The 23,715-nt window shown below is 39.0% G+C and overlaps 1 protein-coding gene across 5 annotated transcripts in view; it reads right to left on the bottom strand.

The window, feature by feature from the left end:
* GRM7 (glutamate metabotropic receptor 7) overlaps nt 1–23,715 on the bottom strand; it is a 573,787-nt gene that overhangs the window by 165,958 nt on the left and 384,114 nt on the right. For all 5 annotated transcript variants that reach the window (XM_043551538.1, XM_007061278.4, XM_043551537.1 and 2 more), the window contains exons 6-7: nt 8,483–8,683; nt 609–748 (exon numbers count right to left, since the gene is read on the bottom strand). In XM_043551538.1, coding sequence (XP_043407473.1) covers nt 609–748; nt 8,483–8,683 — 341 coding nt within the window. The remainder of the gene's footprint in view (nt 1–608; nt 749–8,482; nt 8,684–23,715) is intronic.

Here is a 23,715-nt window from a genome sequence, read left to right as displayed (position 1 = left end):
ATGAAAAATGTATTTAAAAGTAAAGACTCAGACTCCACAGATGAACAAAGTTTGCCTCTGCAGAAGGAAATAATCATATTCATTATTTCACATGGGCAACGTCAAGAATAACTGGGAGACATTTGATTGCCTTACCTTTCAGCTAGACTTCATTATGAAAGGACAGTCGCACATGTAAGAGTGGCCTCACTGCTAAGTGCATAAAAATATCCCTTGGGAAATGAGAGCCACTCAAAAAAAAATCCATTTCTTTTGCACCAAGTTGGAGACACTTGGAGCAATTTGCAATTCTAAAGATGAAATCCCAGAGGTTTCAAACAGCTATGTATTACAGAGAAAAAGCCACTGTCCCAGTTAGCGGCTAGAGAGCTCCCATGAGCAAAAAAATAAAGAAATAACAATAAAAAATTGCACGGTCATCAGAACTCAGTATAAATCAGTCCAGATAGGGAACTATGCGAGAACAAGCTGCATGTAGAAAAACGGAAGATATTGTACAAAAACAACTTAAGTACTGTCCCCTACGCTAGTTCCTTCTTGGTGACAAAAATCAATCGAATAACTATATGCTGATGAAAGTGAGCAAGTATAGAGTAAATTGGACTCACGTTGAGCTGCAGGTCATCTGTCCACTGGCCAATCAGGTGGTAGCCTGGAGTGGTGGTGTTTGTTGTGTGATACTGAAAGATGTCATAGCGCCCTGGTGCATCACCGTTTTTATTAAACATCACGGGAGTGCCCGCACTGCCTGAGGAAGGAAGCAAAAAACAGCCAAAGCTTTACAATGCTTGTTTTATTTATTTGGTCATGGCTAAAAGCTTTAGACTGGCATCACAGCTCAGGCAGAGGCCATCCATCATCACAGCAGTTTAAATGGACGCTTTAGGACATAGTGGCATAATCCTATCCCTCTCTCTGTGATTAATTATCATGACTCATACCACTAGGTGAAACGTAAAAGTAAAGTAAAATGACATGAGCCTTGCTTCATATCATGAAATATCATACGGGCTTCCCTCCCCACCTCTGCCCTCTTCTCCCCTGAGGGAGTTCTTTAGTGAACATCAGTCCTATGAATGGAGCCTCTATATGATTTTTTTCCCCCAGAAAATGTTCCATCTGCTTCTGAGAGATATTGCCATCAGAAAACAGCCCAGGTTTAGTGAATCTTGACTGGCATCCAGAAATAGCTTCCTCCTCCACAATTTGTTCTTATTCCAGTAACCAGCATGCAATTGAGATGGAACAGAACAGAGGACATTATCGGAAAACTATTCCTAATCTCTCCTCGTACGCTGCTTTGTTTACGCCCTAGGACACTGATACCTGCCGAAAAGTAGCTTCGTCATGAACAATATAGGGCCAGATTCTGGACTGTTTCTTGTGAAGCATGCTAGGTAGAGTGATGTGAGAGAGGCAATGAAGTGGCAACAGCAGATCTGAGGATGTCAGAACCACCTTGCTTGGATGGGTCAGGGCCCCGAGTGCAACACACTCAACAATGCTTCAAGCTGCTAAAGTAGCTGACTGCATGCCCCTGGTGCGGCTTGCTTGGATACATCATATGTACAGAATATCCAGGGGTGGGGCCACACACCCGAAGCCAGCTCATGGGAACAGTTCTTTTGGGGCCGTGGATCAGAATTGGGTATTAGTGTAGCCTCCCACAGGGCATAGGTGCTAGAACTAGGGGTGCTGCCAGACACCCTGGCTTGAAATGGTTTCCATCACACACAGGGTTTCAGTTTGGTTCAATGGCTCTCAGCACCCCTTTATACAGATTGTTCCAGCGTCCCTGCCCAAGCTTTCTAATATGTGCCTGTCCTGCCCTTCGCCTATCCAGGAGCTGTGTAGGAGGAGGTGGTCCCCAGCACCTAATCCTCTTAGCACATCCAAACAAGACAGGTTCGAATAAGGGGGCAAAATAAACACACACACGTTACATGACAGCCAGGCATTAAATTCTGATAGCTAATTAATACATCTGAGATGCTATTGCGAAAAGAATCCCAACCAGAAGATGTGCAACTCAGTTAACACTATAAGGCTGTATGGCTACTTCTTAAAATGCGTGTTCAAAGAAATTTAGTATTTTCAGATAGAACTAAGAGAAAGCTTCCAGGACCACATGTGTTTCAAGATGTATTAAAATAGGTTTCTGGGAAGTAAAGCAATATTGTGTCAAGATAGAAGATCATTAGTATATCTATATTCAAAACTTTCTCCTACCATATTGCTTGGGGGGAGGGAGGGCGGGTATGAAAAATCTCTTCAGCTGTAGTACTGAACTTTAAGTTTACGGTTTTCCTCATGATTCCTATTGTTCACTGAATTTCAGTGAGTGAAAGAAGGTTTGAAGGAGTGAATTAGCATAGTTTCCAAATTCTAACCCTCGTAAATTATTTCTTGTCTATACTGCAGCCTCTCTGAGATCAGACACTGTTTAAGTTCAAAGACTGGTACAGAAAATCTTCCACAGAAATCTCTTGTCTCTGACTCCTTATGGATACTAAGCAGATATGTAACTGTTGTTACGGATTCATGGAGCCAGAACATCTTTATGGTGGGAAAACATTTTTAGGTGCATAAGGGCGATAATTCATAAATTCCTTCTCAAAGTCAGCAAAAACAGTAAATGGGATTTAGCTAATCATGACTTTTTAAAGCGTTTATATGATTTGCCAAGCTACATGTTGTTGCAGCTGACATAAAAGAATACAATTCAGTGCATAATAGTCCAATCTGGCCCTCCATAATATTTGTGGGTATATCCTTACATCCCCAAATGACACTAACACAAAAAATGGGTGTTTTTTATACACTAGGGGTCAGATCTTTACCTGATATACATTTTCACCGCCTGAGGATCTATTCCATAAATTGGGCAGTAATGCAGATAGTGTATTACTCACATACATACATGTGCATGCATAAAACTGTAGGTTTTTTTCTCCTTCTAAATAGACGCAGAATAAACTTGGTGTGAATCAACAATAGTCGAGGTTAAAAGTTGCCCTGTGAAAGTATAGAGCTTTGTTATTTCGTATCTGCAGATTAGTATGATATCTAGTTTTTAAATGACAGATTTCAGAGTAGCAGCCGTGTTAGTCTGTATTAGCAAAAAGAAAAGGAGTACTTGTGGCATTTTAGAGACTAACAAATTGATTGGTCTCTAAGGTGCCACAAGTACTCCTTTTCTTTTTCGTTTTTAAATGGAATCTATAAATGATAAAGTCCAAATGACAGCTGGGCCAGGGAGACTGTGTTGGGGAGAAACAAGGCATGGAGTCCCTTTTCACTCCTGGGCTGTTAAACATTAAGTGGATAGTTTGGCTGCTTGCACTTGCTGGTAGTGATGGTGGACCATTAACGTTGCTGACAGTGTTCAGGGCCCTGCAGGGGTATGGCCCTGTGCAACAGTCAGGGCCTGGCAAGCTTTCCTAGTGACAATGTATATTGTCACAAGAATGCACTATACGAGAGCCTTGCCTGTGTATGTGTAAATAGTTAACTGGGTAAAGGGCCAGTAGCTAGTGCTCAAGAATATGCAGGCCTATTTCTGGGTTTCGAAGGATCAATACAACTTCTTGTTGTGCACTGCTAATGGCTTCCTTCATGCAGCTTTTCAATGCAGTTCTTAAATATCACAGCTGCTCCACCAGACTAGTTACTGCTGCTGGTCAGCCTGCTCTCTGGTTCATGAAAGCACCGCTGTTCAAGAAATCTCGAGTATGTGATTATCATTAAGCATGTGCTCAAGTGCTTTTCTTAATCTGGTGCTGGATGCCTACTCCTGGCCTCTAAATGCATAATTCTTCCAGACATCATCTATGCAGCTTGCCCACCCTACCCAGTATGCTTCTATCTCTAGAATCATCATGTGTTATATTCTAAGTTAAATACAGCAAAACAATTTTAAATGTGATTCTATATTAATATGTATTCACCATTAGTATGTATTTATAGTAATAATTAGCAGCATAGTTGATATTTGCTTCTTTTTCTGGCTTGTCCTCTTTCATGAGTTTAAATTTACTTCATCTGGAAATCTACCCACACACCAAAAGGAAGTGAAAAGTGAGGGAAGCTATTTGGAGTAAGGAATGGTACATTGTTGTGATCATCTCAGATTATAATTCAAGCAGAAGATTTCTGAGTTGCCTGTCTTATTAAAAATGGAGTAACTGGACTATCAACCAAAAGGTTTGCTTAGTAAGTGCAAATCCTACAGTCCTTACTCTTACTCAGTCTTCGATCCCAGTGGGTCTGATAGCATATTTTGGCACACAGTGCCCCACCATTTGATTGGAGGATCTAATTCTTTCATGTGCATGTTTTAAAGTTGCTACAGTATTTTACTCAGTGCTCTGTTTATTTATGCAGACTATAAGAAACAATGAGAAGTGGTACTAGGAAACCTGCAGGCTGAAGCATATTATTTTCATAACTGGTGCCATTTATTATTTTAATTTTTCTTATTATAACAGGGAGGGGGAAGATTTTCTTGAGGATTCAGGCTGACATACCTTTTTTTTCCCTTTCATTGAGAATTGTAAGTCTCCACAGTCCCATCAGGCAACTGGGAAACCTAGTAACATGCTCTTCCCTGGTGCTGCCTGCACAATCAGTGGTGTTATAAAATATTAATCCATCTGTTCCCAACGACTAAGTAACACACACACCAAATTCAGTGCATGATGCCCCTTTCACATGGAAAATCTCACTGCAAAGACACAATTTATTGGATTTTGCGGGATTTGTGTCTCTTAATCACCACAAAAAAACTCATCATGAAGAAAAGTGCAATAGGAGATGGGTCAGAGTCTTGTTAAGTGTGACAAGCTAAGATATCTTTTTATGACTCACAGTCACTGCAGTTCTGAGGAGCAGCTGTGGTTCATATAAAAATAATCCCTTTTTCAGGTCATTGTGGAGGGGAGGGGGAACACAGATACTTTGCATCATGAGTTGAATTTTCAGAATCTTACTGCATCTGGACTTTTTAAAAAATTATTCTCAACATTGTGAGACAACATTGGAATTCATACTGAGCTCCTAGTACAAATCCACAGTCTCTATTCATTAAAATATCGCTTGAGCTCTTCCTTTATGAATGTCATGGTCTTTGTAAGGGGGGAAAAAAATCCCTGAAGCATGCACAAGCAAGATGATTTCAGCTGCATAGTTACAAGGAGATCTGTTTGCATACCTAAATGCAAAATAGAATTGGATCACAAGATCATAAGCTTAAAATGCACAAGAATGGGATACACATTTTTTCCTTCACACTGTCAGGAGAAAGGATTCATGTTGTGCCATTCTCTGTTCTGATTACAAGTCTTGTAACAAGAATGAGAGAGAAGAAGTTTAATTATGTATATGTCAAATGGTGACATTCAGCCACTGGCCCTCCCAGAAGCAGTGTTAGCTGTCCTACCCTCCCCGGGGGGTGCACCAAAAGGGGACACTCAGCTGAGTGGCTCAGTATGCTGGAGAACAGTACAGATTGCAACCCATTTAGGCCAGGGACTCTGCTTCTTCCCTATCCAAGTTGGGATGGCATGCACCATCAGAAGCACACCAACGGATTACTCTTCGTGCTCTCCAAGTGCAGGGACTGTAGCAACAACAAGCGCTTGGAATGTACCATGCCATCAGGAAATAGGATCCTTGTGCTCTGTCACAATCTGGTCCTATCTGTTTAGTGAATTACAGTAATGTGTAAGACATCCATCTCTGATGTGATATCCCAAAGCAGAGTGGAGAGAATATGGCAACAAAAAATTCTGTGTATTCACGCTACACTTATGCTTCTTTACTGTTGCGCAACCGAGTTTCACTCATACTGATGCAAGAACAAATTTTAAGCTCATACCAGCAAATGTTCGTTTGGGAAGGGGTATATTTTACATGGGATAGGACACTGCTTGACTCAGCAGGGAGACAGGGTTCCCAAAAGCCCTTCTGCAAAAGGCCTGGCACAGAGTTAAACAAGCCAGACAAACAACTGGCCCTACCCCTTTACAACTAGGAAAGCACACACATTTATTGTGACTACAGTAATAGAACATTACAGACCTGGTATATTTTACAATAGATGGGGGCATGAAATAGAAAGAGAACAGGGCTCCAAGAATATCTCTCCAGAGCCTTGGCAATAAGCCTCAGATGTGGCTGCAATTATTCCACGTGAATGGGCCAAGAGAAAATAAACTCTGCACATGAATAATACATCTTAAAGACACCTCATGTTTCCAGGAACATTATCTAGGGCCAGCCCTAAATGGTCAAGAGAAGAAATAGTTTAAAATTATTATTTTAAAGTTCTGCTACCTTCTTGAAGACTCCATGCTGTTTATGAGTTGTATATAAAAAAATACCATCTGGCTTATGTGACCAACTACAACTAGAGGAAAAAATCTTGCAAAAATGGGTGAATAAATTGAAATAATGAATATACTTGAGAAAACTGAAATCCAGGCAAATTCCACTAAGTAGATTATTTCCTCCGCTCTCTTAAAATGATAAGATGACCATTCAACTGCTCTGCTTTCTAAGAACCTCCTTGAGGCCTTTGGAGGAGAGAGAGATAAACGATCTGCTACAGAATTCTAGGATGGCCAAATTAGTAAAATTTACACAAATACCAAATTTCTCTGAAATTAGTATTATTTTTGCTTTGTAACATTCCGTTTGTGTTCTTTTTCCAGAAATAGGAAGATATGGAAAATCCTATCTGCTCAGTTTATTAATCCAGCAGTATTTGGCTTCTGGCAGTAGCTAGCAACAGGTAATCCAAAGAGGGGGGGGGGGGGCGGAAATCTCATGCATCTCTTTTGATACTCTGTGCCAATTATGCAATGCTTTACTTGGAGGGAAAAAAAATCCTTCCTGACCCTTACAGTGATGAAGTTAGACCATGAAGTACAAGATTTATCTTCCCCATCTGTGTCTCCCAGTCCCTTTTCTTCTACTCTCTCTCTCTCTTTTTATTAGATTGTAAATTTCTAGGAGCAGGGAAGGTGGCGAAAATTTTCAAGACTTATGAACCTAAAATTGAACACTTCTACCAATAGGCAGGCACCTAAATAAAACCGTGATCCAGCAAAGCACTTTCGTTTATGCAAAACTTTCAGTTTGTGAATAGTCCCAGTACGGTCACAAAACTGATTTTCAGAGGTGCTGGGCGTCTTTGGCTATCACAAAAACTTTAATAGGAGTTGCATGACTCCCATTCAGCACTTTTGAACATGAGTCCTCATTTAGGCCTAAATATGGATTTAGATGTGTAACTTTAGGCTACCGGGTTTTAAAATGTAAGTCTGGATCTCCATCTTGTAGAGCGCTGAGGCAGACAGTTTAAAAAACTCCTGTTACATATATTAGCAAAGTTTATAAGGAGGAAAAAGTGTTAGTATTACAAGCTAACTTCTGTGACTGTTCAATTGTCCTGGCGCTGGGGGTGGGCTCACATGAATCTCCTCATGTATGTTAATGAAGCAAATAACCTTTAAACAAAATTTTCAGAGGTTGGGAAATCCTGCTATAGTATTTAAGCCAGATTCATAGACACTGGCACAGGAAAGTAAATATGAAAGCCTATCCTGTACCTCAAGGAAGGGCTGGTGTTAGAGTTACCAATGTCCTTATTGGGATCAGTGGGAGCACCTTTATTTGGAGGATGAATTATAGGCAGCGGAGGTGATATATTGAATCAAACTAACTTTAGTTTGTCCACAGCCACATTTGCCTTTTGTGCTATATTCTCACTATAAGCCTTCCGGGGGAATGGAAGTTGCAACAACCTTCACCACAGGAGACTTTCTGCTTAGCAGGTCTAAGTCACTTGGTTTGAAACCTGAAAATGAATCTGTTCCTTACACTCTAAACTGTTGTCCTAGTGAAAATGACAGACAGGCCGAGTCCTGTGTGACAAAGAAGTGCCTTTATTTTTTTGCCCCAAGTAGGTGGAAATGATACACATCAAAGGATATGCTTTGGATGACACCAAGAAACTATACATTACCCATAGTTGCTGTGGGTTTCTTTTTTAAGCAGTGGAGTCCAAATTAGGTATTTATATAACTCAGACAGATGGGACATACATATTTTTGTCTATCACCCACTTTTGGTGATGAGAGCAAATTTTGGTGAGGTTATTAGCAGAGTTCAGTGGTTTCATCCTAATTTCCAAGTGCAGCCATCATAAAATGGTTGCACAATTTAGTATCTTTTGCACAATAGAAGCTAAGGACTTGACTAGCTGGAGTACTGCATGTCAGAAATATAATCATATATATAAAACTCACTGCTTCAAGGAAAGCAGTACACAATCAAATGAATGCTAAACTTGGATTATATAAATGATGGCCACTCCATTTGCTAAGAAATCCAGTGAAATAATGAATAATTGATTGACTAATTAAATTTAAAAATCATATGTTCTCTGAAGTGCTTTGGATACACATTGCTTTGAACTCACCGTTAAAGTTAACATTGCGTATATACTTCAGCAATTTCTTGCCTCCTGCTTGTTCCATCTCCGGACAGATTCCAGCATAATCAGCACAAAGATCCTTGTTCATATGATGGAGGGCATGAGCCATGGCATACACAGCATCAATCACAAACTGAACTTTCCCCTCTTGTTCATAATGGGAATCTTTTCCAATTCTCTCCTGTCCTGCACATAAAAACAAACACAAATGCACACACACACACAAAGAGAAAGATGGTGAGGAACAGAATTCTCTGGGTGATGAATACAAGTCAAGCCACTTCATGCAGCATTAAAGAAATGAAGGTTGTTAGCCAGTGCAGGATTTTGAATAGTGTGGTTATGATTTCATTTTTTTCTTGCATTTTTAAATGAAAAAAAATCTTTAACCCTTGACACCGCGACCATTCAACTTATAGACAAAGAATTCACAAAGGCAAATCTAGTCCTAACCACAGACATGGCAGTACAAGCAACAGGGATCCATCTCCGAGAGAGAGAGCCTGGACTCTGTATGCTGAAAACGCTGGAGTCTTTTAATGAAGAAAGCACATTAAAACAATGCAGAGACGGTGTTTTAAAGTCTGGTGTTACATTCTGCCTTTCATAAACCAGTCTGTCACTGAAAGACATAGCCAGATAGAGAAAGGGAAGAATCAAACTAAAGGAAGCTCAGGAGAATTCAGTTAACATGCCTACTGTAAATGCAACCTGAAGCAGCACAGTTTGCACACATTTACTATGCACTTCTCTTCTCTTCCTGTAGGAATTAATGAGCCCTTCAAAATCCATTGATTGCCATCAAAATGCAGAACCTTAGCTTAAAGATTCCAAATTTATACAGTCAAATGAATTGGTACTGTCACCAAATACTAAAAAGGAAATAAGCAGTGATGCTTCAAGAATAATTACTTTAAATGTTTTATTATTTCTTATTTGTATTACCATTAGCAATGGAATTTAGGGTCTGTGTTAGGCGCTGCACATATCCTGTAACAAAGATCTTACACACTAAATATTATCCACATTTTACAGGTAGGGAACATAGGCACAGAGAGATTAAATGGTTTTCCCAAGATCACACAGGAACTCTGTAGTAGAGCCTGAAATTGAAACCAATAGTCTGAGTATGAGTATAGAGCCTTAGCCATTGTTCCTTTCTGTCATTAGCAAATTGTGATAAACAAATAATATGATTGACAAGGGGACTACAAAAATAGTTATTTATTGGATTTTTAAAAAAATAAATGATAGTTTATGTCAAAAAGTAAAGAAACAAAACTAGAGCTAGTCAAAAAAAATATTCATCCAATATAATATCTGAATACCATTTATGAAATTTCTTGTATACTTTATTCAGGGAACATTACCTACCTGTCCCTAAACTATATTATATATGTGTGTGTGAGAGAGAGAGAGTCACCATTCCTCATGTAAAAAAGTACACACAGCTGGACACATTTGTGACAGATATGACAATATCCTGGGAAAACCTTATGAATTCAGTTAATATACCTTACTGAATTACATTTAATATCTTTGGGGTCCAATGTGAACTTCAGAAGAGTGTGTTCAACAATATAGCAGACACAATTGATCTTTTGCAATGCGTGTGAAGTGGAATCCCTAGGAAGTACTGAGGAGGTGGGGATTGGAAGCCCTCACCTACGGACTTAGCCGTTGAAGCTTCACCTGGAGTGGTGGACCTTTGGTCTGCTGATCATCTGTTCAAAGACAGTTCAAAGACCCAGTGTGGATTTTCCAGGGACCAACAGACAAAGACAATTTTTTGATAAATAGTCTGGTTTTTAAACAGGCTTAGGGCTGTCTTCCTGATCCATCAAATAGACAAGACCTCTGGGTCCATGGAGGGCCCCAATCCTTAGGGAAGGGTTGGAAGGACTTGGCTTACTGAGGCCCCATAAGACTGCATACCAGTTCTAAGCTAACACTGTTGTGAACTTGTGACCACAAAAGAGACCTATTTTGAAGGAATCACCTGCCAGAGCCCATGTTGGAGCAAGTGGGGTGAGCTCTGGTAAGCTTATTAGCTTTTGTGTAGGTTCTTCTATTATTGTTAATATGTTTTCTCTGAAAGGCTTATACCCTAAGAATAAAACAGGATTGCATAGGAAGTGTTGTGCGGTAACTTATAATTATGACAATTGCATCATTCACCAACTTTAAGGAGAAAGGCATAGCAGGTCTACGTCGGCAATTTGACTTTGCTGGTGAATTCAGAGTATAATCAGGGAACTGTGCATCCTGAAAATAGCCTGGTCATGAGGGAGGGAGGCGTATGTCTCCACTCAAGAGCAGTTACAGCCAGGGAGCTAAAAGCCTATGAGTAGGTGCCCTTGCTGGACTATAAAGGGGAAATACAAGTGCAGTTGCCCTGAACTGTGACAACATCTGCCAGTAATAAATTGGGACAATGATGTCTGAGGGGTAAACAAAGTACAATATTAGGAGCCAGGGCTTCTAGGTTTTATTCCCCAAGTCTGCCATTATCTTGTCTTACCTTTGGCAAGAAACACCCGCATGATTCAATTTGTCCAGCTGTAATATGTGCTGTTATACTTACCAGTCTCACCAGGGTTTTGCAAAATGTAATCACCGATTGTTAAGTGTTCCGAGATACTTTGATGATATAATGGTATGACACTGCAAAATATTACTTTTTGAACAGCTGTAATATCACAGTCCAATTGTTCAATTACTTACTATATGACACCTTCTTCCAACCTCAGCTTGAGGATCCTTCTGCAGTTACAAAGATCCCAGTCTTACGATGAGCTATGTGCAGTCAGACCCCTGGTACTTATGTAGAGTCCCACTAAAGTTAGTGGAGCTCTATATGGACTTGATCTGGGCCTAACAAGAAACTGGCTCTCAGTGGCAATATGAAAGAATAAATATGCAGGCTTTTAAAGACCCGTGCCAGCCCTGAACAAGTTCTCACAAAAATGTCAGTGATCTTTGATCATTTACGATGGAGATTCATGAGAAGAAATTATTTTTGCTATCATCCTTAATTTGAATGGTACTAATAGAATTGCAAGCTCTAGCTCACATCAGTTTTCACTTTTAGATTGGGTATGTGAAAAGTCACACTGTTAAAGAGTTTTTGCAAAACACATGAATGTGGCAGAGGACAAAATTCACCATTTCTGCTGCAGAAAAGGTTTGTTTTTGTTTGTTTTCTGATTAAAAGAACCATGGCAGAATTCCATCTTTGACTGTGGTAAGAACTTGAATGGGTTAATGAATTGCTTCTCCCTCCCACTCACATGGCCAGATTCTCAGCCTTGGGCTGAGAAAGCACAAAGACAACAGAAAGCTGTCCTAAAAGATCAACCAAGGATTTCCCAGAAGATGTTACCTCCCAGGGTGCTTTCAATTACTCAGAGCCATTTAGGTGCCTAGTCAACCCAAGATCAGGGTACAGAAAGGGGTATTAGGACCTTTTTTAACTTTACACTCTGCTCAGCTGCACCTAGGATAAACTCACTGCACCTGAGGATCAAGTCCACAATAGCACAAATTGAGTCTAAATACATCCTGTAAATTATTTACAGTGAATTCTGCTTATATTTTCTATCCTTTCCCCCGTCCTCTCTCTGTCTTGTCTATTTAGATTGTAATGGCTTCAGGTCAGGGACTGTCTATTTTCTCTATGTTTGTGTCATGCCTAGCACAATGTGGCCTTTTTTAGGTTGGTTTGTAGGCACCACTGTAAAAAACAGCATTAATAATAGTTAACTTTGGGCACAGGGGTTGTAGGCAAAATCTCCTAATTTTTTTTAGGTCATTTCTGTAGTGAATGCAGTTTTGTGGAGGAAACACAAAGATTTGATATATGATCAACCCAACTTGAACCAAACACACAAACTGCTCACAATCAATCCAATTGATTGTAACAATAAAACATAATTGAGTAAATGTTGTATAATGAGGACAGCTAAGGAGATCACTATCTTCCTATGGGTATCCCATTACTAGAAAGCGTCTAAATATGTCCCAGAAATTATTTGCAGTGAATCATTCACTCAGTTGTACTTGAGACCAGCAAATATAAAATTCCTCCATATACATTTTCAACATTTGTGCAATTTCCCTCCCCCATACAGGCTGCCAAACTGCAAAGTATCAAACTGCAAAGCTCTGTTCTGCCAACCTACACATTATGATTAAGATATCATCTGGTGTAAAGCTCAATTATAATTCAAATCTAGACTAGCAACATCCAGTTCCTTTCAAATAATTCAGCAAGGTGAAATAGGTTCCAGGTTTTGAAGATTTACCTACTGTCCTTTTTTATCATTCCACTCTGCTCTCGTTGATTACAGACCAGATTACATTTCCAGACACTGACAAGGAAAATGCTTTTAAATGGCCTTAGCTGAACTGAGCTACATAACCAAATTAGTAATGCAACAGAAAGGCAAGCCAAGGGAAGTGATCTTGGAATTGAAACTCTGAACACAAACAATACTGATTAAACATATTATATGCAAGAAGCATATGCGTGGAAATACATAAGGGGAAAGAAAACCTTTAGTAGAAAAGTTATCTGTGGAAGGAGACTGAGCAAAAATCCATAAAACAAAGTTGCATTCATAATATGAAGGTAAATAAAGGGCTGAAAACTGAGAAGAACTTGCAGTGATCATATGATTATTTATAGCTCAAAATAGCTATTTCTTATCTGTATACTATATACCCAGCACATATGCATACTATAAGCCCCAGATTTGTAGAACCGTGCATGTGCAACATGTGCATACAAAAATGTATGCATACAATTTACATGTGTAATTTCTGGACTCGCACGTGCAATCACAGTTATTACTTATGCTAAAAGAAGATTTAAAAATCTACTCAAGGAGACTGACGTGTCTTTGGAATAAACTTTCCATCCCATGCCTATTTTAAATTGACAAAAGCCTCTGCAGAGCAATGAAATTGTTTATATATACAGTCTACAAAATTGTTCTTTTTAATACAATTTTATGGTAAGTTCATCTAAAACTATGTATATGGTAAGAGTTGAGTGGCATGGACTTTTTATTTTAAGTAATTCTCAAGCAAGAGATGGAAATTATTGCACAAAGCACTGCACAAATTGTTGGGAACAAAGCACAACTTAGCAAATAACTCAGTGATCGTAACAGCATACACAAAACTTTTGTTTGGTTTTCAGAACTCAGATACCTGTACCATTCGAACAGGTGCAAGCTAGAAGAGATTTCTGGGCAGTAGTGTGCAGATAGGAACGCAGCTTGAATAATCACTATGTGGCACAGTGCAGCATCAAGGTTGTCCAATAAGCAGCCAGACCCAGTTCGGAAGTGTTTTACAAAAATAATGCCCAGGTTCTTTTTTTTTTTTCCAAACAAACAACAACAACAAAAGAACAAGGAATAAATACCACCAGTAGGCCCAGACTTTTTTCAAATGACCACTCCTCATGCAACTCTCTCAGCCAGAAGCTAGGGAGTTTTATAGAAAGTTTCCCTATCCAGGATGGGAAGGGAAGTCCATCGCCTGACTCTGAGCGATTGAGAGCCCAGCTGGCCAATCAGCTCTTTCTCTTTCACTTCATGCTCCATCAAACTTAACATTCTGATAAATGGACATTTGGGAAGTCAAGTTTAATGAGTCACACTGAATTTATTACATAAATTCATTCAGTTACTTAAAGCTAAATTATACCATCACATTAAAATTGCTACTGTACGACTATAAAAAAATCTCAGTCAATCTTTGAACATGCAGAGCACTTCTAGAACTCAACAATAAGCCCTGGGCAGCGGCAAAGGAAAAACAGAGTCCATGCAAGAACCTGTCAGATTTTTCTAAATGGAGCAAAATCATCATTTTAACAAGCACCTCACAAAGTTACAACCAGCTGTAAGTGGCTATATAATAAACTCTATTAATATCTGAGGACTCCGCATACAACAAACTACCATGTAATCTTTTATTTTAAAAAGAAATCTCCTATATAATAAACAAACAACAGTTGGACCATTTTTGGCAGTTTAGGCAGAGAAGAAAATTTGAAGGAACATGGAATAAGGCACCTCAGAAAGGGGAACTTGAAGACAATTAATAATAATGTTGCTACAGTATTTTAGGCTATTACTCTGAATAGTTTTTGGTGGGCGTGTGAGAAAGGAGGCTGTTTGCTTTTTACTTTTGGTTTAGTCTCATTGCTGTTAATATCTTTCATGCACATTAAAAAAAACAGTAGAATTTAAATATGTATAATATTGGTATTGATTGTGTGTACTGTCACGATACACTTGCTTTTCACATTTTAAAATTTCATACACATTCCTCACGTTACTCCTCCCTTCTGTGATATTAGGGGAGTGAAGCATACGGACAGGAAGTCCAACTTGAATCTCCTTCTTTGCTTCTAATAAAGCCCTGGAGGATGCTGACTGCTACCTCAGTTCAAAAGGGAAGATGATGCTGGCGCTGCTTCCATATTGAAGCCTCCTACTGCATAATAATTAGGAATGCTCACAAATTCTTAGACACAAGATGAAGAAATGCAGTTCTCTTCTGTAACTGCTATTGATATCAGCCATTGCACAATACTGAGTGCTGTAACATACATATGCCAAAGTAATCAAGAGGCATCCAAAGTTCATCACTACAGTCAGGGCTACTTTAAGAGTGATGTGAAAGAGCACAAGCAAAGGTTGAGAAGTTGCTGGAGTCTGGTTGAAAGAAGGGCAAGGTTACATGGAAAGCTGCATAGGCAACCAAGAGGAAGACCACCTCAAACACTTATTCAATCCATAGTCAAGAGACTGATAGTAAAACCAGGAAAGATGGAAAGAGTTATTGAGAGCTAAATAAGGAGGATATTTAAGAAGCTGACACGGATGGAACATGCAATATCAAAAAGCATTTTTGAAACTTTGGGGTTTTTTATTTCTCTGGCAAGCAAGATATAATCAAAGCTAGGGCTGACCCTGCAGTTATGTCATGTTGCTATGTGCTGTCACATAGAAAATGTGGCTTTTAAACATTGCATTTGAAACCACAGGGTTTAGGGGAAAAGATGCAACCCTAAATATTATGTGAGGGAGTGTCTCATATCAATAACTCATGTATTCTATAGCCTGTTACAGAGCATTGTAAATGGCCATTGAATAGCGCCTCAACCAGACTTCTTCAGATAAAGTTTGCTAATCACAAAGCCTATATAAGAGCTGAAAGGGAAGAAAAGTGGTAGAGATCTCAAGAACTAGGTCAAAAGCTTCTCATAGGAAAAAGAATGAAAAGCTATGTTAAAAGAGATCTAAACATGGGTATTGTAAAAGTTCTACCCACCAAACTTCTGTGAAATTTATCTTGTTACTAACATGAACAATGGAGCCAAAATATAATACAGAAAGTATCCTTAACATCCATTCTGCTAACAACCATCGAGCCCGAGTAACCTCTGAATTACTGCAGTTTACTCAGTTTCAATGGACTAAAACCAGTGTAACACTGTAGTAACAGAGAGGTAATCTGGGCCCATTTTGTGCTTTCCAAATCCAGTCTCCGTGAAGATATCCTAATCACTCAGTCAGTTGGGGTAAGGGCAATGATAGCCAAGCGCTCTTACCTCCAACCCCATCTTCAGCATCAGTCTTGCAGATGCTCTCCCCTTTCATGCCCTCTGAAGTAGCTAAGCAGAATGTTGTATTCTGCTGTACATATGGCTCCAGAAGTAAATTCACTTACATGCTCTGCCTCCCGCAACTATTATTGTTAAATATACCTGGAAAAAACAAAAAGCCATTAGAGTGTTACAAATAACTATCTTTTTTCTTCTGTAGCTTCAACATCATACATTTGTGTCTCTGCTGGGAGAAACGCTTCTTGAATCCACGGCCAAAGAGCATTAAGATGTTCCTGGAGAATCTCAGAAGAGTAAGGATTGACATGATAGAGAACCAACAGATGGGCTCAAATTTCAGGTATTAAATGAGAAGCCACTACAACTCTCTATGCTGCCATAAGATGCAAAGATAAAAGCAAAACATAAAGCCCACTCCCACTGTGATCTTGAATCTATTGTTGTTTCTATCACACAGCTGTTTTTGTTTGTTTTTCCAGTTAGAGGTATATTCCTGTTCATGCATCAACTCTATTACCTGCACGGTCAACACACCTGACAACTCGAATTTAAAGACAAAACATAGTTAAAGGAGAGTGCATTATTGACGCATTGGATTTGAAAAGGAATATCTAAGTACAGCAGGAGGAGGAGAAAACACAGTAGCTATTTATGGACCAAGAGTCTGAGTCGCTTCCAAAAGATTTATCTGAAGATGTTGACAGAAAGTTTAATCTCACCTCTCACTATATTCTCAGCTGTACATCATTGTGATTCCCACAGAAGAACAGAAAGGACATGATCCTCCTACCAGTTTCATGCAATTCTTTTGAATAGGACAAAACTGGAACACAGAAGAATGGAAAACAAAACAGCAAGGAAAAAAGTCTCTTGTACGAGCAGTTCTAACCAATGTAGAAATTGAACACTGGTTTAGATTTGCTGATTCTCCTTTGTCTCTTCATATAGCAACATTATATGTTTTCTGTGAAAAAGTAGCCAACTGGATGATTTCTATACCTTCTCTTTCTCAAAATCTCTCTTTCAGTTTTTGGTCTTTCCTGTTCAATCTTTGGTTAATCCAGGTCTTCACATACTTCAGTGGAGCATGACATGCAGCATGTAGAATACAGCAACTATAATTTTCATGGCATGCAACTCTCGTGCTGGGCAAGAATCAAAACCTTGTTTCAATGGTGCTTTTATTATATTAATTCAGGAGTCTCTTGTGACAGATTTCTTGTATTTCTGAAGAAGTCATTAAACAAGCCTTCAAAGGGTAGTCACAGAACGCTCAACATTATTAAGACCTGATGGCAATTATTAAAAGTGATTTAATTTAAAAAATGCAGCATGCTTATGGTATCAAATAAGCAGCCATAATTTATGTAAACAATATTTCAGCAGCTGGCTAAGTGCCGACATCAAAACATTCACTCCTCATATGTTTGTGAATCCAGCATATAGGGTAGATATTATAGTCACAGTCTACATATCCATAAATTCTGTGGATGCTGTCAAAATTCTTCCTATTGTCTGTATACATTCTTCATCTGTAAATGGCACAGTCCAAACAGGATACAATGACATAGCAGCATCTGTTACTGGTGTCAGCTATTTCAAATATATTATTCTGTAATGACATTCAGAGTTATGTAACACACACACACATATATATATAAACAAAGAAACCTTAATCTATATAATTGCTTCTGCTCTTCTTTTGGCAAGAATACATACCTACATGTAGGACAGGAAGAAAGAGACAAGTGTGACACTGATCTGTCCTGCTCCCTTGAGATCAAGTACTGTAAATACATTTAGGACATCAATTGTCTCCCAGGTAATGTTAGAGACATTACTTTCCTGTAACCCACAGTTGATATAGGCAGAGCTATAAATATCGGCAGTGCAGGGGGTCTGAAGACCAATTCTGCTTGTATGTCAAAGAAGCTAACTCATATGATTTATACCTCTGTTTAAAATTTAATAGAATACCCCCTCTGAGCTCTAGACATACTAACAACAAACTGAGGAGTAAAATATAATTAATTCAAAATACTAAGGATCTGACAACCAAGCCACTTTATAATATAATCCTGTCACGGGGTGCTCTGCTCACCACTGGGTGGCACTGCTTCCTCACAATTTGGGGGGATTAGCCCACCCAGGTCAGCGCCCTCTTTCTGGCCTTCCAACATTGCTGTTCTTCTCCCACTCACAGAATCACAAGTATGGCTGCTTCATGACTTAGCCCTTTGGCCAGGTCACACAGTGATTTTCCCTTCCAAGGACGTGCTGGCCGCCGCTTCCCGCAGCTCCCATTGGCCGGGAACAGTGAACCGTGGCCACTGGGAGCTGCGGGCAGCCATGGCTGAGGACATTCAATGTAAACAAACTGTCTTGCGGCCCACCAGCGGATTACCCTGACGGCCAGCAGGCTTCAGATTGCCCATCACTGAGTTAAACCCTTCCTTATGAGGTCCTGGCCCTTTTCTCAGGAGTTCCCATCACCCCTTCTGTCTCCCTTACCTCAGGGAGAGAAACTGCAGGCTTCCTCCCTGCCCATCCCATCTCACTTTTTCCAGCCTTCTGGCTTTATAGAAGCCCCACCTGTTCCCTTACAGGTGAGCTTCCTTCTAATTAACTCCCTCCACTCAGCCTACATCTCCCCCATTTGCATTTAATTGGCTGATTGGGCCCACCAGGCCTAATTCCACACTCTCAGGGCCAGTGTGAGGAACACACCCCATCACAAATCTCAGAAGACTAAGGATTGACATGATAAAGAACCAACAGATGGGCTCAAATTTCAGAGGTATAAAATGAGAAGCCACTACAACTCTCCATGCTGCCATAAGATGCACAGATAGAAGCAAAACAAAGCCCACTCCCATTGGATAACACCACCATATCCCATAACATAACTGCACAGTAAAACTTGTATATCAATCTAAAGCCACCATAAATAATAAGACCTTTCGGCCCCTACCTCAAAATCCTCACTCCACTCCACATGGTAAAATCTAGAAGAATACTTTCAAGTTTCTATTCAAAATTAACAAAAACAAACCTCTTTCAGACCAAGGGGGTGCCAGTTCTACTCAAAGACCACACCTTTCTAAACCAGAGGAGCTGTACGCTCAGGCTGTGCTATAAGCCAGGGAAAGAGAAAGGCAATCCCTCAGATAGACAGGGCCCAAACCATTTGTGGCTTAACTGTAACGATTGAATAAGCCTCTCCTCTAATCTGTTCTGCAGGTAACCTTCAACATCAAACTAACTCTCCAAGGTACCATTACTCTAACAAATAGAGATAACCTCATATCTGAAGACAAATTTGGAAATCAGAATGATTGCCCTATATAAATGATGGGCAGGAATGTCTTTTATAATGTGGACTTTGCTAGTTAATGTCCATTTTTACTGGTTTCCCCGTAGGATATTTGCAATAATAGACATTAAGAGCCTGATTCTACTCCCACCAACACTGAGGTAAATGAGAGATAACTCCATTGAAATTAATGGAAAACTGGTGTAGGTAACAGGAGAATCAGGCTGTAACTATTCCTTACAACTTATTCCTCCACTGACATCATAAGGAAATTCCTGTACTGTAACTGGCCTTCACAAATTACTAATAAAGTTAACAACTATTATGGAGTCATTAGCATTGAGTACTCTAGATGTTATTGCTAAGATTACCAATATTCTGTAATACAGTCATTTTGATTACTTTAATTTATAACAGCATCTTAACCCTGAGTGGAAGGGTTCCATATCTCTAGGTTTACCTTACCCATTTGGTGTAATTCACCTCTCTGCCCCACGTGAATCCTGCGATGGGCCTATACGGGAGCACTGTGAGCAGACAAGACTTGTAAGGAATGGGCTAACGCATGCCCCACATGCTCAGTGAGAAGGATAGAGGAAACCCTCAAAAGTCCTAGTTTTGGGATGGATGAAGCCAAGAAACTCCTTCTCGGGGATGCATGTGGCAGCAGCCAATCTTCAAGCCTCAGGGCTGGAGAGGGTTGCACAAAGCCCTGATGACATGGAGCTTTCATCTGTTGGGTCACTTTTTATTCTCAGTTACATCACCAATATGCCAGCTGATGCTCTCAGTTACATGTGTGCACGTATGTAATATATTATAGGTTCGATCTAAGACAGACCTCTTCTACTTTCCATCAGTTACAGTTCGAGCCATATTCAATACACTTCGTATTCCTGTCAAAACATCCCATGTAACACTGAGAACCACAGCCATGAATATTGTTGGCATGTTAATAGATTCAGTGTGCTCAAGGAACAATGGACTTAGCATACTGTACTACAGAAGCCTAGCATCTTAATGGGCAAGCAGAACAAGTTTCTAGTGAATGGCATCAATGATCAAGAAAATAAATATAAAGAAGAGAGTCGTGATTGGGTGATTTATAATTGGATCTATGATACTAGCTTTATATTTGTGTCCTAGGAAGAAACATGTAACATGAGTACAAATGGTCGCATTGCACGTACAGGAGAAAGCCAAACTACAGCTTGGTTTTGTTGTTGGCAGTCACTTCTGGAACGTGGGAAAGTAAGCAATGCAACAGCTTGCATTTCAGGAAGATGAACAATTTTATAACCACAGAGAACTTTTACATTAAAAATGGACATTTCAAGGTTGGTTAAATTTTGGATGCATCCACCTTGGCAGTGTCCTTTTTGGAATTCAGACATATATTTGAAGTCATATAACCCTAAAAGAGATTTATTTTTTAAAATGAAATTTCACAGGTCATTAGTCTATAATGCAGGGTTATGCATTGGGATATTACAGAGAAAATATTTTGTTTAGAAACAATTGCACATAGCTAGTCAACTTTCAGACTAGGATATTACACATTCCACTTACTCCTGGACCAATCCACATTACTATTTTTACAAAAAAGCTGACTTTTCATTTCCATGATGATGTATGTCATATGTATAGGCACATTAGACAACAGTGAAGCAGTAGCAAAATAAGGTAGAGTGCAATCTAGTCTGAAAACCATGGGACTGGACACCAGGACTCCTGGATTCTATTTCCCACTCTACCACTCTCCATGCAACCAAGTACAAACAATTTTAAAATCTCAGATAAATTAATTCCTGGTGAAAACAGTGAAGTCATTGGACTTATGTCAGGGATTAATTTGGCCCAACAGGATTCAGTTTATTTCTCTCGTAGAAGGGTACGTTTTAGTGTTGCCAGCCCTCCCGGATCATCCTTGAGTCTCCAGGAATTAAAGATTATGTAATGTGATTAAACCTCCAGCAATACATCCAATCAAAATTGGCATGCTTAGTACGATTATTTTTACATATCTCAAAGGAGAGCTGTTTGTAAAATACTGGATATCTAAGTAAAAGGCAATATTAAAGTGTAAATTATTGTCATTTTTAAATTGTTAATCAGCATTACATTTATTAAAAAACTTTATGATCACATTTGTGTTAAAGATTTAAAGTGAGAATGAAATTTACAGAGAAGAAAACAAATTCAAAAGAAAGAATGTCATCCTTAATATTTTTTTATGTAATTGAATTTTTATAATACTTTATTTTCCTATCATTTCCTACTTGAAATGATTGATGCAACTACTGTATTTCTAGTAGAGCTTTACATTAACAATATTTTGCGTATTTGTTCTCATAATTAACAATGGTTCCAGCACAACTTTGAAAATTGGCTCTGCTACGCAACTGTTGCTGACAAGTTACCAGATGGAACATAAGAACCTGAAAACATTTTTTTTTTTTTTTTTTACTTAGGCCCTGTATAAATAGTGGTTATTTTATTTGAATACTCACTAATTCAGAAGTAAATTACAAATATGATTCGAATTTTGAAGACTTAAAATACATAAATGTGTTCGTCTCTAAGGTGCCACAAGTACTCCTAAACTTTTCATAGGTGATCACTAATTGCGTGTTCCTCATTTTCTGGGTGCCCAACTGCTATTTTGGGGTCTGATTTGCACAATTGCTGAGCACCCACAACTGCATCTGAAGTCAATGGGAGCTGTGTTTTGAAAATATGAAGTGGTATAAAATGCTAAGCACCCCAAAAAATCAGATCCTAGGCATCTCAAATTGTATACCCAAAATTAGCGGAATTTTTTAACCTTAATCTGTACTTCAGCTCCTTACCTGTAAAATGAAGATAATACCACCTCCCCTTACAGGGAATTGTGAAAATGCATTTAGATTGGTTGTAAAGCACCCAGATACATAGTGATGAGCAACATAGAAATTCTCATGAGGAAATTAATAATGCTGTCTCCAGAGCAGAATTTGAATAGCGTGCAGGAAATAATGTATGGGGCCACACAGAACAACGAGGGGAAAACAAAATACTGAAAAACTGCTCATTGATTGAGCACGGTTTATCTTGTGCACTGAATGAGGCAGGGGTTATGTGGGGAAAAACATGGTAGGTGATCATGTAATTAAAGACTGTTATAATGCATACACACAACGGAGCCTGAATTTAAAATTGCACAGGCAACCTTAATTTGGCATTTCCAACTTTTGAGTGCTTAACTTTGAAACCTTAATAACGCTTTTGTAACTTAGTTTTTGCTTGTGCAGTTAGTATTGATATTATTGGATTGTAAGCTCTTTGGGCCATCAACTATCTTTTTGGTCTGTGTTCATACAGACCCTATCAGAAGAGGGACGAAGTCCATGACTGGGGCTTCTAGGTGCTACATCAATAAACAACAGTAATGGCAATAATGTTTTTATTAACAATTTATTATTATTAATAATAATAAATAATAATAATAATAATAATAATAATAAAGTGCTGAGAATGGGTTTAATGCTCTCCTAGGCAGCAAATGAACATGGTTGCTGCACATAACAGCCTATAATCAAAGGCTCTGAAATTGCAATAGGATATGCAAGGCTGGAGCTCTTCTCCAATGTGGAGCAAAATGCAGGATTAGGGCCTCAAAGTCTGAAATAGAGGGAATGGGATTCAGTGGGAGACCAGAGGAAGAATAACTTAGCACACTTATTTATCTGCATCAGAACACAGGATGTAATTGAGAAAATAAATTTTACACCATAGGCTCTAACCTCACTTATAGCTATCCGAGCAACCAAAGAAAGACATTTTATTTTTACACTCTCTGCAATGAAATATTATGTATTTTACACAAAAACACACAGAGAGAGCTTCATTTAATTCATCAGAATGTGGAAGAGAAATAGCAAGCAGCAACCTTTAAGAAAGTTCTAGCCAAAAGATTTCTTGTTCCTTTTAAAGTCATCAATCACAGAACACATGCTGGGCCATAATCTGCCGAGATATGTACTGCTGAGTTCAATGGGAGTTCTGTATGTGTACCAAAGGGAAGAATTTGACCCTTTCCAAATTATTCTACAATTTTGCACACAAGATCAATACCATCAAGCTCAGCTAAACATCATCTTAACTATTTCTAGACTCAAGACCTCAACTAGCAGACATTATGACGTTTAAGTGATCAGTTTTTAAGGACTGATGTTTAAATAGGATTTAATTATACAATGTACCGAAGATTCTACTGTGATG

Source organism: Chelonia mydas, chromosome 7, assembly GCF_015237465.2.
Source record: "Chelonia mydas isolate rCheMyd1 chromosome 7, rCheMyd1.pri.v2, whole genome shotgun sequence".
NCBI lineage: Eukaryota > Metazoa > Chordata > Testudines > Cheloniidae > Chelonia > Chelonia mydas.
Note: the sequence above shows the minus strand (reverse complement) of the source record. Positions and strands in the feature narration are given on the sequence as shown.